At 39.7% G+C, this 18289-nt stretch overlaps 1 protein-coding gene across 1 annotated transcript in view; it reads left to right on the top strand.

Annotated features, from left to right (window-relative positions):
• Positions 1-18289, top strand: part of RBMS3 (RNA binding motif single stranded interacting protein 3) — a 723803-nt gene that overhangs the window by 107939 nt on the left and 597575 nt on the right. The window contains exon 2 of the mRNA XM_075705237.1: positions 1147-1215. Within this exon, the coding sequence (XP_075561352.1) occupies positions 1147-1215 (69 nt within the window). The remainder of the gene's footprint in view (positions 1-1146; positions 1216-18289) is intronic.

The raw sequence follows: 18289 nt of genomic DNA on the forward strand, positions 1-18289 counted from the left end.
GATAAATTAGTATCTCATGTCTGGAAAGCCTGTTTGAATTCAGATCTCATGAGCAGGTAACTCATATCTATCTGATCTTCCTGATACAGATAGCCTTGTTGTCACAAGGTTTCTGTAATATCTGAGCTTACACAATATAGCAGTGATATACTTGCAAGATATTTGGCTACTGGCTGTGGTGTTTTGGGGCTTTTTCAGAAGCATCAAATTCACATAAGTGAGGGGTGGGTTTGGAGGAGCAGTGTGTTACACTAGGCTCTAGCCTAAACTAGGAGTAAATTGTGTAGAAGTTCATGGTATAAAATAATTTTGAAATTGGGGATAATGTATATTAAAATAATTGGTGGTGTTCTAGTAGACACCATATTGCATTGATTCTTTTGCAATCATAAAGGCAGTTTGATTGTAAGATCCGTATGTGACACACATGAGATGGATACGAAAGTCCATGGTATGGTCTTTTTTCTTAGTGCATCAGAAAACAAATATAGGGAAGTGGGTAAAAGAAGTATAGGGATAAATCATAAAGGCTGTGGTTTTTCTTCAAAAAGGAGTTCATGAATAACTAATCTCTTTTGTTACTGATTCAAAAAATATCTGTTTCATTTTTTGAGTAAGGTGAAGTGATTCTGAAAGAACAACTTTGCTTTGTTTTCTATGAGTTAAGAACAGCTTCTATAAAACTGATATGAAGTATGGAATGAAACATCACTATGAGTTAGGGAAGAATACAGATAAAACTTCTCAGAACAGGCAGACAAACTGCTTTAATGATGCCTTTCTGGAATAAATGTGAATTTAGAGCATGTTTGCTTCATCTGAGTGAATTATCTAGCTGAAGGGTAGTGCTTTGCAGCACCAGTTTAGGTTAGAGCTCAGCATTTAAATTTGCAATCTAGGTAACATGCAGAAGTTGCGGTGAAAAGTGAGGTTCTGAGGTCCAAGCCTGAACAGAGCATTGGTGGCAAATTCAGCAAACTTTCATCTCTGATTTTATTGCTACTGTATCATATTTATGGTTTCTTGAGGCTTTTGTTTAGGGTTTTTTTACTATGGGATTTTACATGGTTGAAATTGGTGAAGCTGACTGTGTGTATGATGGAGATGCTGGTGAATATTTGACATGTCTGTCTTTTATTTTTGCAGAGAACTACAGCCAGCAAGACTTCTGGTGCTCCTTCCTACAGCAGATGGTCTAGTTCACAGCCCCATCAGGTAATATGCCCTTGTCAAAAAGGATATGAGGCTCAGGTTGACACATGCTCCCTTTTGAAATGAATCTGTGGGGGGATCTGAGAGTGTTATCTGCCTGCATTAGCCCAACTAGGTCACGCCGGTCTCTGAGGTAGTTGCAGGATATCCTGTGGCAAACTGTTGCAGTTGCTGCTCGTGGAGGGGCTTGTACATCTGCGACTCCTCTAATGCAGTGGTGCCTCTCTGTGGGTGGTCAGGGATGGTTATTATGGCTGGAGCCCCCCATCCTTTGGATCTTGTCACTTAAGCTAGAACTGTGTTTGATTGATGTTCTTTGGCAATGTGGGAAGTCATGTTCTCCCATACTGTCTACCCCACCCCCCCAATATTTTTTGCACTACTTAAAACAGCAAAGTTGTGAAGTGGTTACGATGGCCAGAACTTTCAGGAAAACTTGTTATAAACCCAGACTTAAGCCAGAAAGCTGTTCAGTGATAGCCAGGAAGCAATATTATTGTTAATGATTTTTTTTAATAAGAATTTTAATATTATTCAGGGTTTCTGTTACTTTATCAAACCCAAAAGACTTTTTTGACTATAGACAAGGGCATGGCTTGCTTTGTAATCAAAGAACAATGCGTTTCAACTAAATCAACTTCCTCTTTAAAAACTCTTGAAGTGTTTGTTCAGTATTGATTGTATTAACATTGCTTTCCCCAAAACCTCTACTTTTGCTTCTTTCTGACCTCTTTCTACCTTCACTTCCTCTTAAAAAAACCAAAAAACAAACAACAAACCAACCCCAAACCAAAACCAACCAAACAAAAAACCCCAAACTAAAACAACCACCCTCTCCCCTCTACCTGATTGACACTATGAAAAATTCAAGTTATCCCGGTGAGCAAATCCTTGACCTGACATGCTGAATTTTTGGTTTTTAGGAAGGACATGTATGCACTAAGACAGGAAACTTCCAGTAATTTGAGATTTTGCCTTGAAAACTAAAGCCAAAGAAACTATGAATTTCATTTGTATTCAAATTAGGATGGGAAAGAAGGTGGCTAAATGTTTCATGGGCTGTTAGCTACCTATTTCACCATCCTTCCAGTCTTAATAGTTCTGCTTTCACAAAGTATTGTAAGTCTTGTGCCTCCTCTCTGTATAAAAGTATGTTCTTTTTGCTTCCTAAGGTTTCTGTGTTTTCTTTTTCTTTCACTTTTTGAACATTGAATTTTTACTGCTGTGGGGTTAAAATGAAGAGTACGTAGGCAGAAGGTTAATTCTTTTCAGTGGTTATGGCTTGCCCCTTCCTAGGGGATCAGATGGTGAGCAAGAAAAAGTTAATGGAGTACCAATAATATGTATGAGGCTGAAACAGCAATGACTGTTCCCCTCTTTCTGCATGTCTGCAGTTGCCCATTAATGTTAATGGCAGATGAATTCCTAAGTCAGGAGGAGATCATCCTGACAAATCATATGAAATGCTCTTTACACTCCACACACTTGATTTCCTTTTTGAGGAGGGAGTGGAAGATAAGTACATAATAAAGATTGTTTGTAGCATTACAACCCTGTCAAATCGCTAGCAGTGTTGAGGGATTAACTACCAGGAATGTTCTTTGAAAGTATGTCTAGACCATCCAGCATCTGCTGGAAAAAAATTTGTCATACTGTATTGAAGCATGCCTGTGGTAATTCTTCTCCACCTATGTTGTACCCCATGCATTTTAATCTCGTCTTCCTTTGTCATTTACACTCTGATCGTCTCGTTTTCATCCTTGTTTATTGTAAACTTTTGTCTTCTGTGTTTTGGGTTTAAAAAGCTTATAAACTTGCCTCATAGATAGTACAAATACCAGTACCAACAGCCATGCTGCAGTTCAGTTTGGGAGACCTGAGCACTGCTGTGCACTCTCATGAGTTGAGAGTGGCAAAATATTTGTATTGGATCAGAGATTTGTATTCAGCCTTGCAACTTGCCAGCATCTATATATAGTTTATTTAAACATTTTTTTGAAGATGGCTTTCCAGGAAAGAAAAAGATTAAAGTTCAAATTCATATTGTCTGCATTTTCTTCAGTCTCATGCAGTGAATCCAGTGAAGGTTTTCCACATACATCTTACAAGAATCCACACAGAAACCTAATAGAAATACATGGCTGAGACCTTTGGTGCATCTAAGAAATGTTAAAAGTTAAATTGATTTCCTCCTTCCCTCCCCTAAGTTTTCTTTTTTCATTTCCTCTATCTGTGTGAAGTTTGAAGGTCCATTGGGTGAGAGATTTGAAAGGGTTCTGCAGGTGGGGTCAATGAGTCACTGAAAATAACACATTTTTCACTGACTTATTTTGCTTTGTGCTACCCAGACATGCTTATATTTTGTATTGGATAAGCTGAAGCATGTTTATCTATCTCAAAAAGGCTATCTGGGGAAGGTTTTTAATAAGTTCCCATTAACTCATTGCTCTCATGGACATGTGGAATTTGTATGCTCAGGTCTTTTTGATATGAAGCTGCTCAGAGAATCTTTTTTTCCCCCCTGCTCCTTGAGCCTGGGAAAGTGTCTTGCTGCAGGGGAGGTGTCTTTAAAACTTGATTAAGAGGTTCCTTCTGACTGCCCTGGGAAAGAGGCATTACTACCTGCTTCAAGCTAGCTTTTTCAAACATTCCACTTTCTCAATGTCAGAACAAGAAGCCAATAGTCTAAAAGGTTGCTTTATTTATTTTTTTCTGAGCCAAGGAATGAATCTATTTAGAGGTCTGGGGGGTGGGCAGGGAAGCCAGACCAAGTCTCAGCTTCTGAACTGGCATCCATGGAGCTGCATTGGACCTCACTGCCTTCAGATGCATTAAATTGGCTTAAGGGATGGAATCAAGGAGAAGATACAAGCTGATGCTAATGAGCTGCAATTGCCTATGCTGCTGCTCTTGGCTAGTGGCATCACTTGATGTGTGAAGAAGTCTGCAGCAATTTTGTGAGAAGCTCTGAAGTAAACTTAGTCCTTCTGCGGTACTCCAAAGACTGTGTGTGCTTCCTGAAGTGCAACTGGCTCTTACTGCTGATGAAAATGAAGGGGGAAGTGGCACTTTATCAGGCATGATGATACAGCTGATTTATAACATGATGCTGCTTTTGCTGAGTGGGATGGCATCCAAGGCAGAGTGTCTTATCGTGATGGCATATGCATATGTGGGACAGTCTCTTTCATTAGGAATCAATGGTACATGGGCAGGGTGGGACACAAGGCACTCAGTATTGCAGCTCAGCTGTCCCTAGAAGCAGTTTTAACATTAACAATTCACTCATTGTGCGAGTCAAGTCATCACTCAGTTAATGACTTGAGAGCCAAGTGCTAGGAACTGTTTGGGTGGCATAGCCAAAGTAGATGTAAAAATGAAGGGGGGGGGGGAAGATTTGTTCCTTAGAAAAACAGAAGAAATACAGTATTTTGGGTGCCAGCTTAAGGTTGAGGCATTGAAAGAAACCATAGGTGAAGCTTCCTAAAAGAAAGAAGACTGGGACAACAACCCTCCTAACTTGCTTATGTCCCTGCTGTTGATGAGAGGCAAAAAGCGGGTAGCACCTAAACAGACCTCCCAAACCCACTTCATATGCAGGCAGATGACAGTGATAGCTTCCCTCTGAATGACTGCGAGACAGGCTGTCTTTTCTTGCTCGTGGGCTCACTAGGGATTTGGTCAAGTCAGACCATTCATTTAGTCCCCACTGTTGGCTGGCACCTTTGTGACAATATTCCAGGTCTCTTGCACAAGAATTATTAGCAGGAGTATCTTTAGAGATGCTTAGGTTATATTACTTTCTAGAAATATATGAATGTATCTTTAGTATTAGGTGCTAAATGAGCCTGCAGAATAATTAGTGTGTCTTAAATGCCATTAAAAATAATAAAGAACACTTCAGCATCTTTCCCCTCCCCATATCTATTAGCAAGACATTAGTTTATGAGTTAATGAAGTAAAAATGCAGAAAGTGAAACGGTGTCCAATGGGCCACAGGACAGGAGGACTCTCAGCTAAACTTCCATAATGTTCCTCTGTCTGGCTCCACTGCTGCTGGCTTTCTGATGTTGGCAACACAAGCTTCTTGCTTTCTAGCAGATAGTCAAAGCTTTGTCCATTGCCAAACTTGGCATCGGTGCCTTAATTAAAGTCAGAATGTGTTTTTCCTTCAATATCCTGCTCTTTAAACATAGAGATAAGTCCTATATTTCAGTACCCAGTGGTTAGCGGTTTTCTTAGAGGAATCAGAACAGACAATGGATGTTGATAAACATTCAGTGTGAGGTCTCAATTTTAAATAGGCCAACTTGTCTACCACTCCATGTGATAGTTTGCTGTACAGTGTCTTCATGATTGAGATGATGGAAATACCAGTCAAGAAGATGGAAGCTAGGAAGGGTGATACTCTAGTTTTACTGTGGCGGCTGTTTCATTGAATTCCACGTCAGAGATTTCAGTATATGTAACTTAGCTCTCTTGCTTGCTCCCTGTTATATGTGCATGTGTGTCCCCCTGCTTTCCCCTTGCCTTGTTTTTGCCCTTGTATTCTTCCTGTATATGGGTCGATAAGCAGATATTATACATAGTTGTAAGTTCCGTAGTCTCTTTCACAGTGCATGAGGTCAAAATGAATCTTGTGATCAGTCATTCAGTATGACAGTAGAGTGTTTATTTGGTTTTAAGAAGCCATTCCAGGTATGGCTGCTGGTAGTAGTTGGGATTGTTGCAGCCTGCTTGTATTCAAATTAACAGGGACCTGCAGGTGGAATTCATCACTTGTTAGAGCAGGGAGATGTGTAATGGTGAGTTTCCTTTATGGGATCTGGCATGTTACCTGAACATAAAAGGTTATTGGAGCACTTGTTACCAATGGCTCAGAAGATCCGTTCCTGCAAAGTGACTTTTCTTTTAAATTAGTGGAAGATACTGGGTTCCAAATATTAGAAAGATTCCTGTATTTGGCTGTTTTGAATCTTCTTTGGCTTGTGGTTTTTTTTTTTTTTCCCTTCAGTGCCTCAAATCTGACTTGGAAAAAGTCAGTATTGAGAAAGTCACTGTCTCCCTGATGACTCAGCTGTTTGCCTTTCCGCTGAGCACTGCAAACTGTGGCAGTAAACTTTAGGTTAAGTGCCTGTCCACCAGAAAAGGTACTGAGAACACCAACAATTTTCCCAGAAGCCACTGAACAGCTGTCAAATGGCAACAACATTCCTTCACTGTTGACCTAGGCTTGAGCTGCACCAGTCTGCTCATCTAAATGAGAGTGACTTAGTCCAACTACTAGGGTTAAACCTTATTATAAAGGTCAAATGAGATCTGGCAACTATCCAAAAGCAGACCAGACGACCCAAGCAACAGAAATATGTTATTGCCTCCTGGTGTTTGGCATATAATCAAAGACTGTAGCAAAATTCAGTGGGCTTAATTGGAGTTAATGAGGGAAATTTGTCAATTTTGCAATAAAATGAATATAAAATCCCTAAATACCTCCTTCCCATAATACATCTTTTCAGAACTATACATACCTCTACACCATACATCATCATAGTTTTACAACATTTGAACTTGGTTCTCATTGCACTTTGATACTAGTTACATTTGTTTTTAAATCATCTTTGCATAAGCACATGGAATAAAATCAAACATGGAATGAAAAAACCCTGAATTCTTATTAAAGTTTTTTGACATGTTGTTAAATGGAGTCACTGAATTTCAACAAGCCTCTGTTAGCCTTCCCTTTGATTCATTAAACTTGAATTTGAGGTGGAGGCAGTGCCTTGCAGAAGCAAGTTTAGCTACTGAAATACTTGTTGCAAGGCATGATGTTTGAAAGAATTATTACACTTCTAAGTTCAGTGAAGGATTGGAAAAGTCAAATATCTCTGGTCAGTACTCCAAGTTTGCTTCTCATATTACATCCATAGTATGTGCCAAGTTATGCACATTATACTTTGTGGGATATTGTCTACTATTAATAAAGACTGACCCACGTAGTAGCTAGCAAGTCAAGTACAACACTGACTAATAGACACTGTTTTTCTTGTGTGTCTCGCCTCTCCTAGCACTTGCTTATCTCTTCTGCTAGACGCTGCTGGTTTCTTCCAGTCAACTGGAAACCTGGTGTTAAAGGCTCTGCTTGACTCCAGAGTTTGATGGTTCCTCAGTAAAATCTGTGGGCTGCTGGTTCTGGCATGATGCTTTTGGTAAGCCATCATAAGGGAAGATTGAACCTGGCATCTGCTTTTTAAAGCAATGGGAATCTGCAGCCTGAGCTGACAAACCTAATGTCACGAAGGTCATTGGTGAGGGCAAAGCAGACCTGTTAATCTCTGTGACTGCTATGCAAGTAACAAGAGACGGTGGCACGCTGGGTTGGTTACTCAGCTAAATGCATAGGTACAGCAAGATGTGTAAGCTATTTTTATTGTATGAAGGTAACTCAGCCAAATGAGACTCAGGAGCTGTTGTAGCTGTTGCCAAGTGAAGTACAACATAAACTTAGCTTTGAAAAGCTAAGGAGTTTTTCAGCAAAATAAGAAGCAGGGAACTCAAAACCCAAAACTAACTAACCAACCAACCAAACCCCACAAAATAAAACCAACCTGATTGCTACTGGTCAGTGGTAGAATATGAGTAAATGTGCATAGTGTTATGCAAAGGTTGCTCATCCAAGTATGCTACCTGTTGTGTTGACAAATTACCAAGCAGCCTACTGAACTGAATGTAACACTGTCTCCTATGCCGCAAACAGGATGAGACCCTGTGCCTGGAGGAAAGCAATAGCAGTAGATAAGGTCTAACCCCATTCTTTTTCTTACTGCTTGCGGAGAAACACTTTGTGTCTGATGACATCAGTAGTCTTCATCCTGTGGTACTATGTTAATTGTTGTACATATTTAGAAATAAACTAACACTTATATTTAAAAGCAGGGCTTATGCTTCATGGGTTAGTGTGAATGACAAAATGCAGGCTAACTGTCCTCTGCAATCTATATAACTGGTCCCTTTAGACCACTCTCTGGGTTGGGTATATATATCCCTCACCAAACATGGGATTTGGGAATTAGTTCCCATTACACAACAGCTACATGAGTCTAGTATTACAATACTTGAAAGTCTGTAGAGTGCATGTTTTGCGGACGTTATGATGACCTAAGTCTTGGTAAACTAATTATATTAAATTTCTCAAACCCTTTTTATCTAATGTATTGTTTACAACATTTTTTTAAACCGGGTGCCTCTTTGTCTAATTGGTCTGTTCAAGGTTTTGGTTTTTTTTTCCTCCTCTCCTCCTGTTTCCTGTATGTATGCTATATCAGCACTGACCTGATGATTCAAAGATTAGAACTTTCTCCTGATTACGGTATTTAAGCCTGAAACATTGGGGGTAGTGGTTATGGAAGCATAAGAGGACTCTTCTAAGATGCAGTATTGTGTTTTCTCTTCTACAATGTGAGAGGAAAATATAACGGGTTTCCTTTCTCATCATTACTTGAAGTCAGAGATACTATTGGTATTTTGTTGTACTTTCAAGCTGAGGTTCAGAAGATTCCATCTATGGCCCAGCTAATCTTAAAATCAGCATGCAAGGAAAAAAGCTTTTTTTCAAAAAGATGTTTTTAAAAAGATGTTTCTAAAAAGCTGCCATAGCAGGATTTTTTCTAGACTAGCTAACTTTTTTGCTCTATTCACTTGTTATGTCGTCATTTTTGATGACAAATACCAAATGAGTGTATTATGCTAAGTGTTTGCTCAGTGTACTCAGGTTTGCCTAGAGAAGTGTGTGTGCTGGGAATGAGGGGGAAGTAACAGCCTTTGTGATGACTTCCATAGACGTGAAACATTTCCAAAAAGTGTCTGTCAGCTGCACTTATTTTGTCACTCAGAACTATTTTTTTTCTAGAAGGAGAATTCTGTAAGATTTAAAATGACTGAAGCCAATAGGGTTCTACTAATTTTGAACCAATAAAGTCAAAATTTTCCCTGTGTCACATCTTGTATTGTCACTACTGCCCTCCCTCTTTTGGAGACCTCACTTCAAAACTGCAGAGAGTCAATCTGAGAACTTCCTGGAATATGCCTCCCATAACTCTCTTGCCTGTTTTTCTTAGCGAATGAAGCTTGTTGATTTTCTACCTGTGAGTGCTGACTGCTCCCTGTAACTTGGCCTATTTTGACTGAATTTGGTGAAGAAAGGGAAGTGTGCAAGTTTCTTGAACCTTCCAGAGATGTAAAGCTTCTGTGTGAATTGTAAGAGCACAGCAGAGGAGAGAGGCTGGTAATGCCACAAAGGAAAGCATGAGATCACCCTTCACTAGCCATTGGGCAATTCATGGGGAAGAATGATGTTATGGATTTCCTAGCAATGGGGCAAAAGACTCAGTTGTTGGTGTCTGTGTTTTTTCAAGAATGAGGCTGAACTTTCTCTCCTGTGCAGATTTTCTGGTTAAGGGATGAGCTCACCCCAGAGCTTAAGGAATAATTCAATTAAAGTCAATCAGCTGCAAGACATGTGTACATTCACTATCAAGCTTAATTAGTTTTGTTGTTCACACAGCTACACAGTTGAATTCTAACAAAATTCTATATTGGATTGATTGAATTCAGAACTCTTTAAATCTGTGAGTCTTTTAAGAAAACTATCTCCTTGCTGCATCTAGCAACATTATTCCTGACTCTTCTGAAGATTCAGATCTTGTCAGATAAACTTCAGATAATATTGTCTGAAGCAGCACTTAATCTTACAGTGGGGTCTTTCCATGACACTGTCCGTAGTATCCCTGATGTGTGCATGTTGACTAATAGCAAAGATTGACAAAGGATTTTACACACGAACATCTTGCCTCATGAAAAATGTGTCATTTGATATCTTCTATTGTAGACTTATTGGTTTTGACTTTGCTGTGACATCTTCTTAAAAGAAAAAGAAGCTGCTGGCAGATGATGTTTTAACACTTGTCACTGATTCGTCATGATTCTTCTTACTTTAGATTTAATTGTTCTTGGAATGAATGCTTCATAGAGATTTTTTTTTTTTTTAAATTCTGCTTTCTGATTAATGCAATCAATTTGATGGAAAAGCTAATTAGTATGACAAGTTGCAGCCTACACGCATACTACTCTGTGTCCCCCACTTTCTTCAGTGTTCCAATGTTTTTAAAGATTGGAAGATAGGTGGGAGCAGAAGAATTTAAGTTATTTTTAGGAGACTTTTGCCCCCCTGTCCTATTATTTAAAAGTAACAGATGGACTCTGCTCTTTGTGCCTCTCATCTTTCATACTCCTCAAGCCTTAAACCTGGAAAGGAAATGCAACCAAGAGACCACGGCTGGATCCACTGTCAGCTGCACTAACAAAGGGGTTGATGATTTTCCAGAGCAAACATTAGCTGAGGGGTAGGGCTAACCTTCAGAGGAGGAACAGCTGGCATCAGGCTGTGTCCAGGGGCAGGTGTGAGGTTGGGAGCATGTCTAGGGAAGATGGTCAGACCAGGGCTGGTGGCACAGAACTGTTTCTCTGCCTCTCTGAACAAGCTCCTGACAAAAAGTTCTCTAAAATGTTTCACCTTTCCTATCTTTCACAAGAAAGAGAACAAAGCTGGCTGATGGATTGTTTTAATAATCTAAATGATGATCATTCTGTTTGATAATGAACCATGCAAATCTGAAAGAAACAATTGGTGGATCAACAAAAACATATCTGCAGGCTACATTTGGGGGAATAGCTGAAAAAGCTAATTTGGTTATAAAGATAGGTTATGCTTTGTAACGAGAAACGACAAAGCATTTTGCTGCAACTGTCATGGCAACTTTAGAGCTTCTTTCTATAGTCTAATTTAAAATGTATTTACCCTGTAGCAATGAAATTGCAATCTATGTGTGAATCATAAAAGCTGAAGATGGAAAATACCTCTTGAACATATGGACCAGTACTTCAACAGATACAATTCAGTTTAACTCAGAGTCAGTGAACAGATACTCTCTGTCTTCAGAGTTGATCTGTTTGTCCTGGGTTATCTTCTGAATGTGGACTCCTTCTACAGTCTCTTTGTCTAATCTTGGAGCTGGTCTTGGCTAAGAATCTTTCATTAATTAGAGATCTCAGTATTTCACTTTTATGTTAGCAGTTTGTGAGCTCTGCTGTCTACTACATGGCTCTACGTAAGGTTGAATAGTCATGGAACACTGGTAAAATTCAGTTATATCAGAATGCTTACTGATCTTCATATTTCAGGGTACAGATTAGTTGCTAAGACCTTGATTGTATGTGTGCTGCTTTTTTGTTCAGTCAAGCTATGTTGATATTTGAAATCAGACTGTACTTCTAAGGAAATGACAGCTGCTTTTGCCATTCTGTATTAACAGTGAATCAGTTACTCACTGGTTAATGCTAAGCATTGGTGGAAGTTACCTGAAACAAATGAATGTGGTGCTAGAAAGAAAATGAAGCTTTTATAGCGGCAATTGAATTCAATGTGAGGTTCAGGGTGATGGTTCTCCCAGCATATCTAGAGATCCTGTGTCATCCTGATGACCAGCTTTTAGAACTAGAGGGAAATTCTTTGAGAATTTCTGGATGTGTTCATAGGAGAAACTGGTTAGCTTCCCCATATTCACCAAGTTTGCATTACTCTATCTTATCCATGGTTTGGTATCCTGCTGAACAGTTCTGTTTCCAAGGTCCACGATGATTATCTTTAGTACCCTGCAGTTCTGCCAGTGCCTGAGAACATTCTGTAGCATGACCATCACCCTGTCTGTGAAGTGGGCTATCAGCTTTGGCTGGGATTATTTTAATAAGAACCAATGTTTCACATATTTGGGGGATGGGATTGTTAAAAAAGCCAAGGGCCTTCAAATAACTTAGAGTAATGCCTCAAAGTTCACTGACGTTGGAGGCCAGGACCCTAATTCCAGCCTAAATGAAGTATTAGCTTTTCTAAGAAAGAAGCTGAATTAGGGATAATGTAGGCAAAGAATTGGATAATGCAATCCTGTATAAGCTTGGCTTAGATTTTTGTCATAAATCCACTGTATTTCTTGTTTCAGCTGTAGTGCTTGTGAAAGACAATTATTAATGTGGTAAGGGAAATTTTGCACAGGAGTACAAACTTGAATTAAGCCTTCAAAAATGAAGGAAAAGGCACAAACAAGCTATTGAAAAGGCTGAAGTAGTGAAAACAGCAATCGTATAGGCTTCAATGGAAACATTAAGTTGGGATCAACAATGTAAGAAGAACTTGACTCTCTAATAAAATGAGCAGTTGTGGGTTTGGGTGGTTTTGTTTTTTTTTTTTTTTTTTTTGCTATTAAGGGTGAATGGTGCTCACATTGGGAAAGCATCTGAACTGCAATGAATGAGTGACAGTGCCTCAGTGGCTGAGATTGATTTTAATCCCTCTTCATGCACAGGTTAAAATGCAGGTGTTAATTGGATAGTTGCCAAATTAAGAAGGGAAATCTAGAATATTGTGTGCAGGTTGCTAACATACCCATCCAAAACTCGTGGAGGAAAATTATAATCTGGCAGAGTATGGTAATGTCTCAGACTTAAGGCACACAGACTTTCTTTTCATGGTTTACATTTGTGGGCAGTGAAAATAGTAAGCAAAGTTGTGCTGTGTGCCTCAATAACCATGGCAGACTGTAAGGAGTGTGGGGAAAAAAATGTTGTTAATCCTCCCAGTGACTTTCAGATGGGTCTCCAAAGACTAGACAAAACTCTAAGCCACTTAGAACAACTGAGCTCTATTGTCTCTTGCAGTACAGTGCTCGCTTATCCTGCTAAAGATCAAGCTCTGCTTGTATCCATCTAATAGGAATATATTGAACCTCGCATGGAGTGCGAGCAGGACTTTGATCAATATTGCACGCACTTTATTTGAGGACCTACAGCAGAGGCCCTACACTTAGAAAAACAATTGAAGTAGGTCTTGGGAACACTTGACAGAATACATAAACAGATGATGTTATGGTCTCAGTGGAAATCTAGCTGTATTGAACTGAAAATAGACCATACAAGGAGAAAATTGAAGAATACTTAGTCCTTGTAGTAGGACACCCTATACAGTAGGCCAGCAAGCTCTGTTTGGATTCATTTGGGAAATAAAACTACAGCAAAACTATCTCCCTTGAAGAATGTAGTACACCTCCATGTAGTAGTCTATGAACTTCTGAAGGAGGAGTTTCTCTGTTTTACTGAGAGAAGCATACTATGGGTATCTGATAGTAAAAATTAAAAGCATGAATTGGCCAGAAGAGGACATTGCAGTAGTTGTTCATGAGATCTTGCACTTCTTTGGGGGAAGCATGAATCCTAGGGTTAGTGTACAGTTTGGCAAAATAAATATATAACCCTCGAGCCTCAGTCACTTGTGTTCCCTGTTCTCCTGTGCAACAGGACAATGCTAGTATCTACTACATATTGACAAACTGTGGGTTGTGAAGCATTATCTGAGCTGGATGTCATAGAATCATAGAATGCTTTGGAAGGGACCTTTAGAGATCATCTAGCCCAACTCTCCTGCAGAGAGCAGGGACAGCTTTAACTAGATCAGGTTGCTCAGAGCCCCATCCAACCTGACCTTGAATGTTTCTAGGGATGGGGCCTCCACTACCTCTCTGGGCAACCTGTTCCAGTGATGTCATCTGATGTTTGTTTGTATGACCTTCTACATGTTGATTTTTATCTAGGAATGTTGTGCCAAAACACTTATTTTGGAAAAGTTGCTATGGAAAAATAAGTGCAAATAGCATTAAGTTCTGATTTAGGCCAACATAAACAGCCCGTTCTGAATGAAAGGCTTTCCATGCCCTTTGGCTACTTGTTTTCAGTTCTAGTAACCAGGCCCAAGTCTTTTATCACAGTACAATAGTCTGGCATCCTTTGATTTCAGTCTGTTACTCAAATAACTACATTGCATTCTGAAGTAGATAATTATTTTATAGTAAGCTTTGCTCTTTTTAAAATCCAGAGTCTTCTCCTAACTTCTCCTTAGTCTTGTTTCTTCTATGATGTTATTTCCCAAATGTAGGATCTGAGAAGTTTTATAGTTACTAAGCCAATAGGGGCTGTACTAGCCTTTGCAGCACAAGTATTAATATGAAATCCTGCCTGTAATAATGGCTATAAAACTGTTGATATAGCTGCATTAAGAAGTATGAGAAATAAATTGTAAAAGGCCATGTGTTTTGACTGGTATGGGAAGTGTCCATGAACTGGAGTGTTCTCATGTCACAGTTAAGTGGTTATTCTTGTGCCAGAACTGTTTTGGAGTTCCTTATGTTTAAAGTTGTAGTGTTTTTTTGTTTGTTTGTTTGTTTTTTTTTTCTTCAATGAGAAAGCTTTTATTTAGGGACTTACAGGCTGTACTGTTTTTTTAATTCCTTATGTACTTTGCCCCATTATCGTATAGAAGCATCTGCAGAATGAATTTTCAGTCTTTCAATCTCTCTCCCGTATTGCCCTTAATATGATTTTTCTCAAGAACCACTCCATTTTGGTCCCTGAATACAATAAAACTAGCACTATTGGTTGGGCTTGCTTAAGAGCTAGAGGTAAACTAAACCACCAAACTCCCAGCTCCAGCTTATACTTCGTCATTTATCTTGGAGATGTTGAATATGATGCCAATCTCCCGAAGAGGTGCTGGGGTCATATATATCAAAATTGCAACCAGCAAGTCTGGTTAAACTGGTTAAAAACTCTTCTGCAATTTAGAAGTGACATGATGGCATCTTCTGAGGGTAGGTGAGCATCTGCCTGCATTCTATGTAGGAACTGACAAACCCCTCGGTAAAAGTGGTACGGGTCCTGCAACATATTGGGGTTTCAACATTAAAACAGTCTGGCTAGAGTCCTTCACCAAAGGTGCCTAAAACAAATGGAAAAAAATCACTACGTCCTTGTAAGATAAAGAAAGGTTCTTCTGTGGATTAATAAGACATTGAAAGCATAGGAAAATATCCTTTTTTCACAGTAGGGGAAAGTTGCCATTGGGATGCAATTTGAATTGGTTCTCATGCCCATGACCAGTTCATTCCTAAATGATCTGAAAAAGTGGAATAACAGTGAGATGATAGAGTTCTAGCAAATTAAATGTGCTTGGGCAGAGTAGGCTGAAAGTTCAGTTGTACTGAGGAAAGTTTAAGGGGGTCTGAATTATGGCAGGGTGTATAGAAACTCAGTTATTTGGAAAAAACTAATAGAGAATCCACCTCCTGTTCTCTGTCGTTTCTCAGGAGCCCACAAGGGAGCGATCAGGCAATCTGTTCCAGAACAAAAGGAAGATTGTTCTCATGGAGGGAATAAATAACATAGGGGGCTCACTGCTGTGCAGTATTGTGAATGCAGAAAGAATGGATAGGTTCAATACTATTAAACAAGACCTGACAAAAAAGTCTACTGAGGTGTTTTCAACATAATGATGCATATCTCACACTTGGCTCTGAAAGCTGCTGATTTAGTAGGGGTCAGAAGCCAGGATTACCCTCTCTGGAGCAGTCCTGCTCCAAGCTTGCGCTGTTTCTTTTTTTTCCTGAAACAGTTGCTACTCTTCAGGGCTGGAGGAGCACAGGACCCACTTGGACCTTTACTCTGAATTGCTACAGCTGTTCTGTTATTACTTAAACGCGTGTTGTGTGATATATCCAAAAGTGAAGGCTGTGTTGTGTTACAGAGAATAACTTTCACATGTGGGGCAGGCCAGCTCTTCCAGCCTCTGCTGCAGTGTGACAATAATCCATCACCATGGCATATTGTATTTGTGTCAATATAGCAAAAAGAGAAGTGAGCACTGCACAGACCAAGTCTCAAGCAACTTCAGGCTTTGCACATCGAAGCCACCAATTCCCACGCAATAGTTATGAAGGATAAGTGAGGTAAAGTCAGCATTCAGAAAGTGCTGGAGAACTTCGGGCTCAGCTTGCTAAGGCCTCCGGCTGAGTACTGGGATGCTGCTCAGCTTTGCTTTCCCTCGAGCTGGTGCCTGCAGAGATCTGCTAAAGAGCCACAAACTTGGGAAGAGGGGGTGGAACACCACAAACTTTCCAGTGAGTTTTTTCTTGCCTCTTTTTGTCCTGCAACTTCTTGTGGTTTCTCACTCAGTTAAATTAACTGTAAGCTGCTTTCCGATGATTTTACAAGAGAGCCAATGCTCCTGTGTTTTTCAGAGCTGACGTGCATTTGCAGCTGAACTAGTTCTTGAGGGGGGCTCATTCCAATGTCTGCCACAAGGAGGCAGAAGCATTAAATCTTAAAATACTTTTAAACCAGGTCCTTCATATGCATCTCAGTTTATTACAACCATGCTTTGGAGTATCTATAGCTACTTTTGATGTGTACAGATGATTGGGGAGAGGGAAATTTTGCAGGGGAGAATCCAAAGCATCAAACAAGTTTGTAGTGGGGTTTTACTTGGTGTTTTGACAAGGTGTAAAAAACTGTTATAAAAACATATCAGCAACAATTAAAACAAAGACCTGCCCAGCACCAGCCATGTGACAGTTTCCCACCCGTTGCATTTCATAGTTATCACTTTTGGTCACTTTCCCATCGTAAAGGCAACTCTAAAGTCCAAATCAGTGACAGTGACACATTAACATTGCAGTAATTGTATTTTCAAACATGCCTGGTTTCCTGTTCAGCTAATATGTTGCTTACTCAGCTGCTTGTGGTAATTTAGAAACGCAGCATGGCATATTCGTGTTTCTGGACTACCTTCTTGGTGAGGATGTGGTCTGATTGCACTGTGATAATTCTCTTAGAGGAAAGCTATAGAGAATTCTGAAAAGCGTGAGTGGTTTAATTGAGTCTGATCCCTGCACAGCGCTACTGAATGCGAATGAAATCCCACTTGCATCCCGGTGAACAGAGTATTGAAAGCTTGATGGTGGTTTATTGTATATGCTTTTTGTACTCAGTAATGGCACGTGAAAGAAACGGAGAAGGGGAGGCCAAATTCAAAGTGAAAGCTGGTATTTTGTCCTTAATTCGGCCTGCTTTGCTTAAGTATCAAAGCACGTACTACAGAAAGGTCACTCGGTTATCTGAAACAACTGCAGCTCAATTCATACCTGGGCATAATGGAACTTGTTTAAGGCCATGGTATCATCCGTAATGTCAGATGTCCTAGCTGTTACCATCTGTGTCAGACTTCATCTAGCTGACTGTAAATACAGATCTGCTGCTGTGTGCTTTAGACCGCTAATCTCTGTTAATATAAGTTAGCTCATGTGTTGAAATCCACTTAAAAGAGAAATTTCTTCCTGACTAAAAATGTGTGTGTAAGGAAAACCTCTTCTGCCTGCAAAGGGATGTTGCAGTCTATTGTATGAGGATGTATTACAGGTTTAAATTACAGATTATGACACTTCAAAGGTGCTTTCTGATACTCTTGCAGCAATCAGACATGCAGTCGCGGTGTTCCTGTGGCTTAGTGGCTTACAATGAAAGAGGAAGGAAAAAGGCATTTGATAGCAGATCTGCATTTCTGTAAGATAGCATATTGCTTCGCTGTCGTCCTATACGCAACCACAAATGCGTATTGCTGAGAGCAGGCTTGCGCTCCGCCACTTCTGCTGCAGTCCGTGAGCAGAGTAGTGGAGACCATGGAATGTGGCGCGCTGTGCTACGCGGGGCTTGCAACCTTCATATGTTACAAGCACCATCTTTATATTTCAGCAGCATATTGAGGGCATGTCTTTACACAGCCCAAGGCTTGAATTTGGGATCACATCATCTACCTTCTGCTCTAATTAGTTATTAAGTACACTGGACGTTTTCATGTGTTAATTAATATCCACTGTGACTGTATACAAGGTGGTGAGTAAATAAAGCATTGATATATTTACGCTCTTTCTTAGGTGCTGTATATATCAAGGGGTGGTTACACCTACTGTTAAATGGGGAGATTTTTTATTTTGTTTCAAGCTTTATGGAAGCTTCGGATTCAAAATAATCATACATTTTAGTAAAATAGTTTCAATAAAGTCCAGTTTCTGACCTAAAATTATTTTCTTCTTCTCACCTTTCAGATTAAATGAAGCTCTTTTTTTTTTTTATTGTTATTTTCATT

Source organism: Pelecanus crispus, chromosome 2 (genome assembly GCF_030463565.1).
Source record: "Pelecanus crispus isolate bPelCri1 chromosome 2, bPelCri1.pri, whole genome shotgun sequence".
In the NCBI taxonomy this organism is placed as follows: domain Eukaryota; kingdom Metazoa; phylum Chordata; class Aves; order Pelecaniformes; family Pelecanidae; genus Pelecanus; species Pelecanus crispus.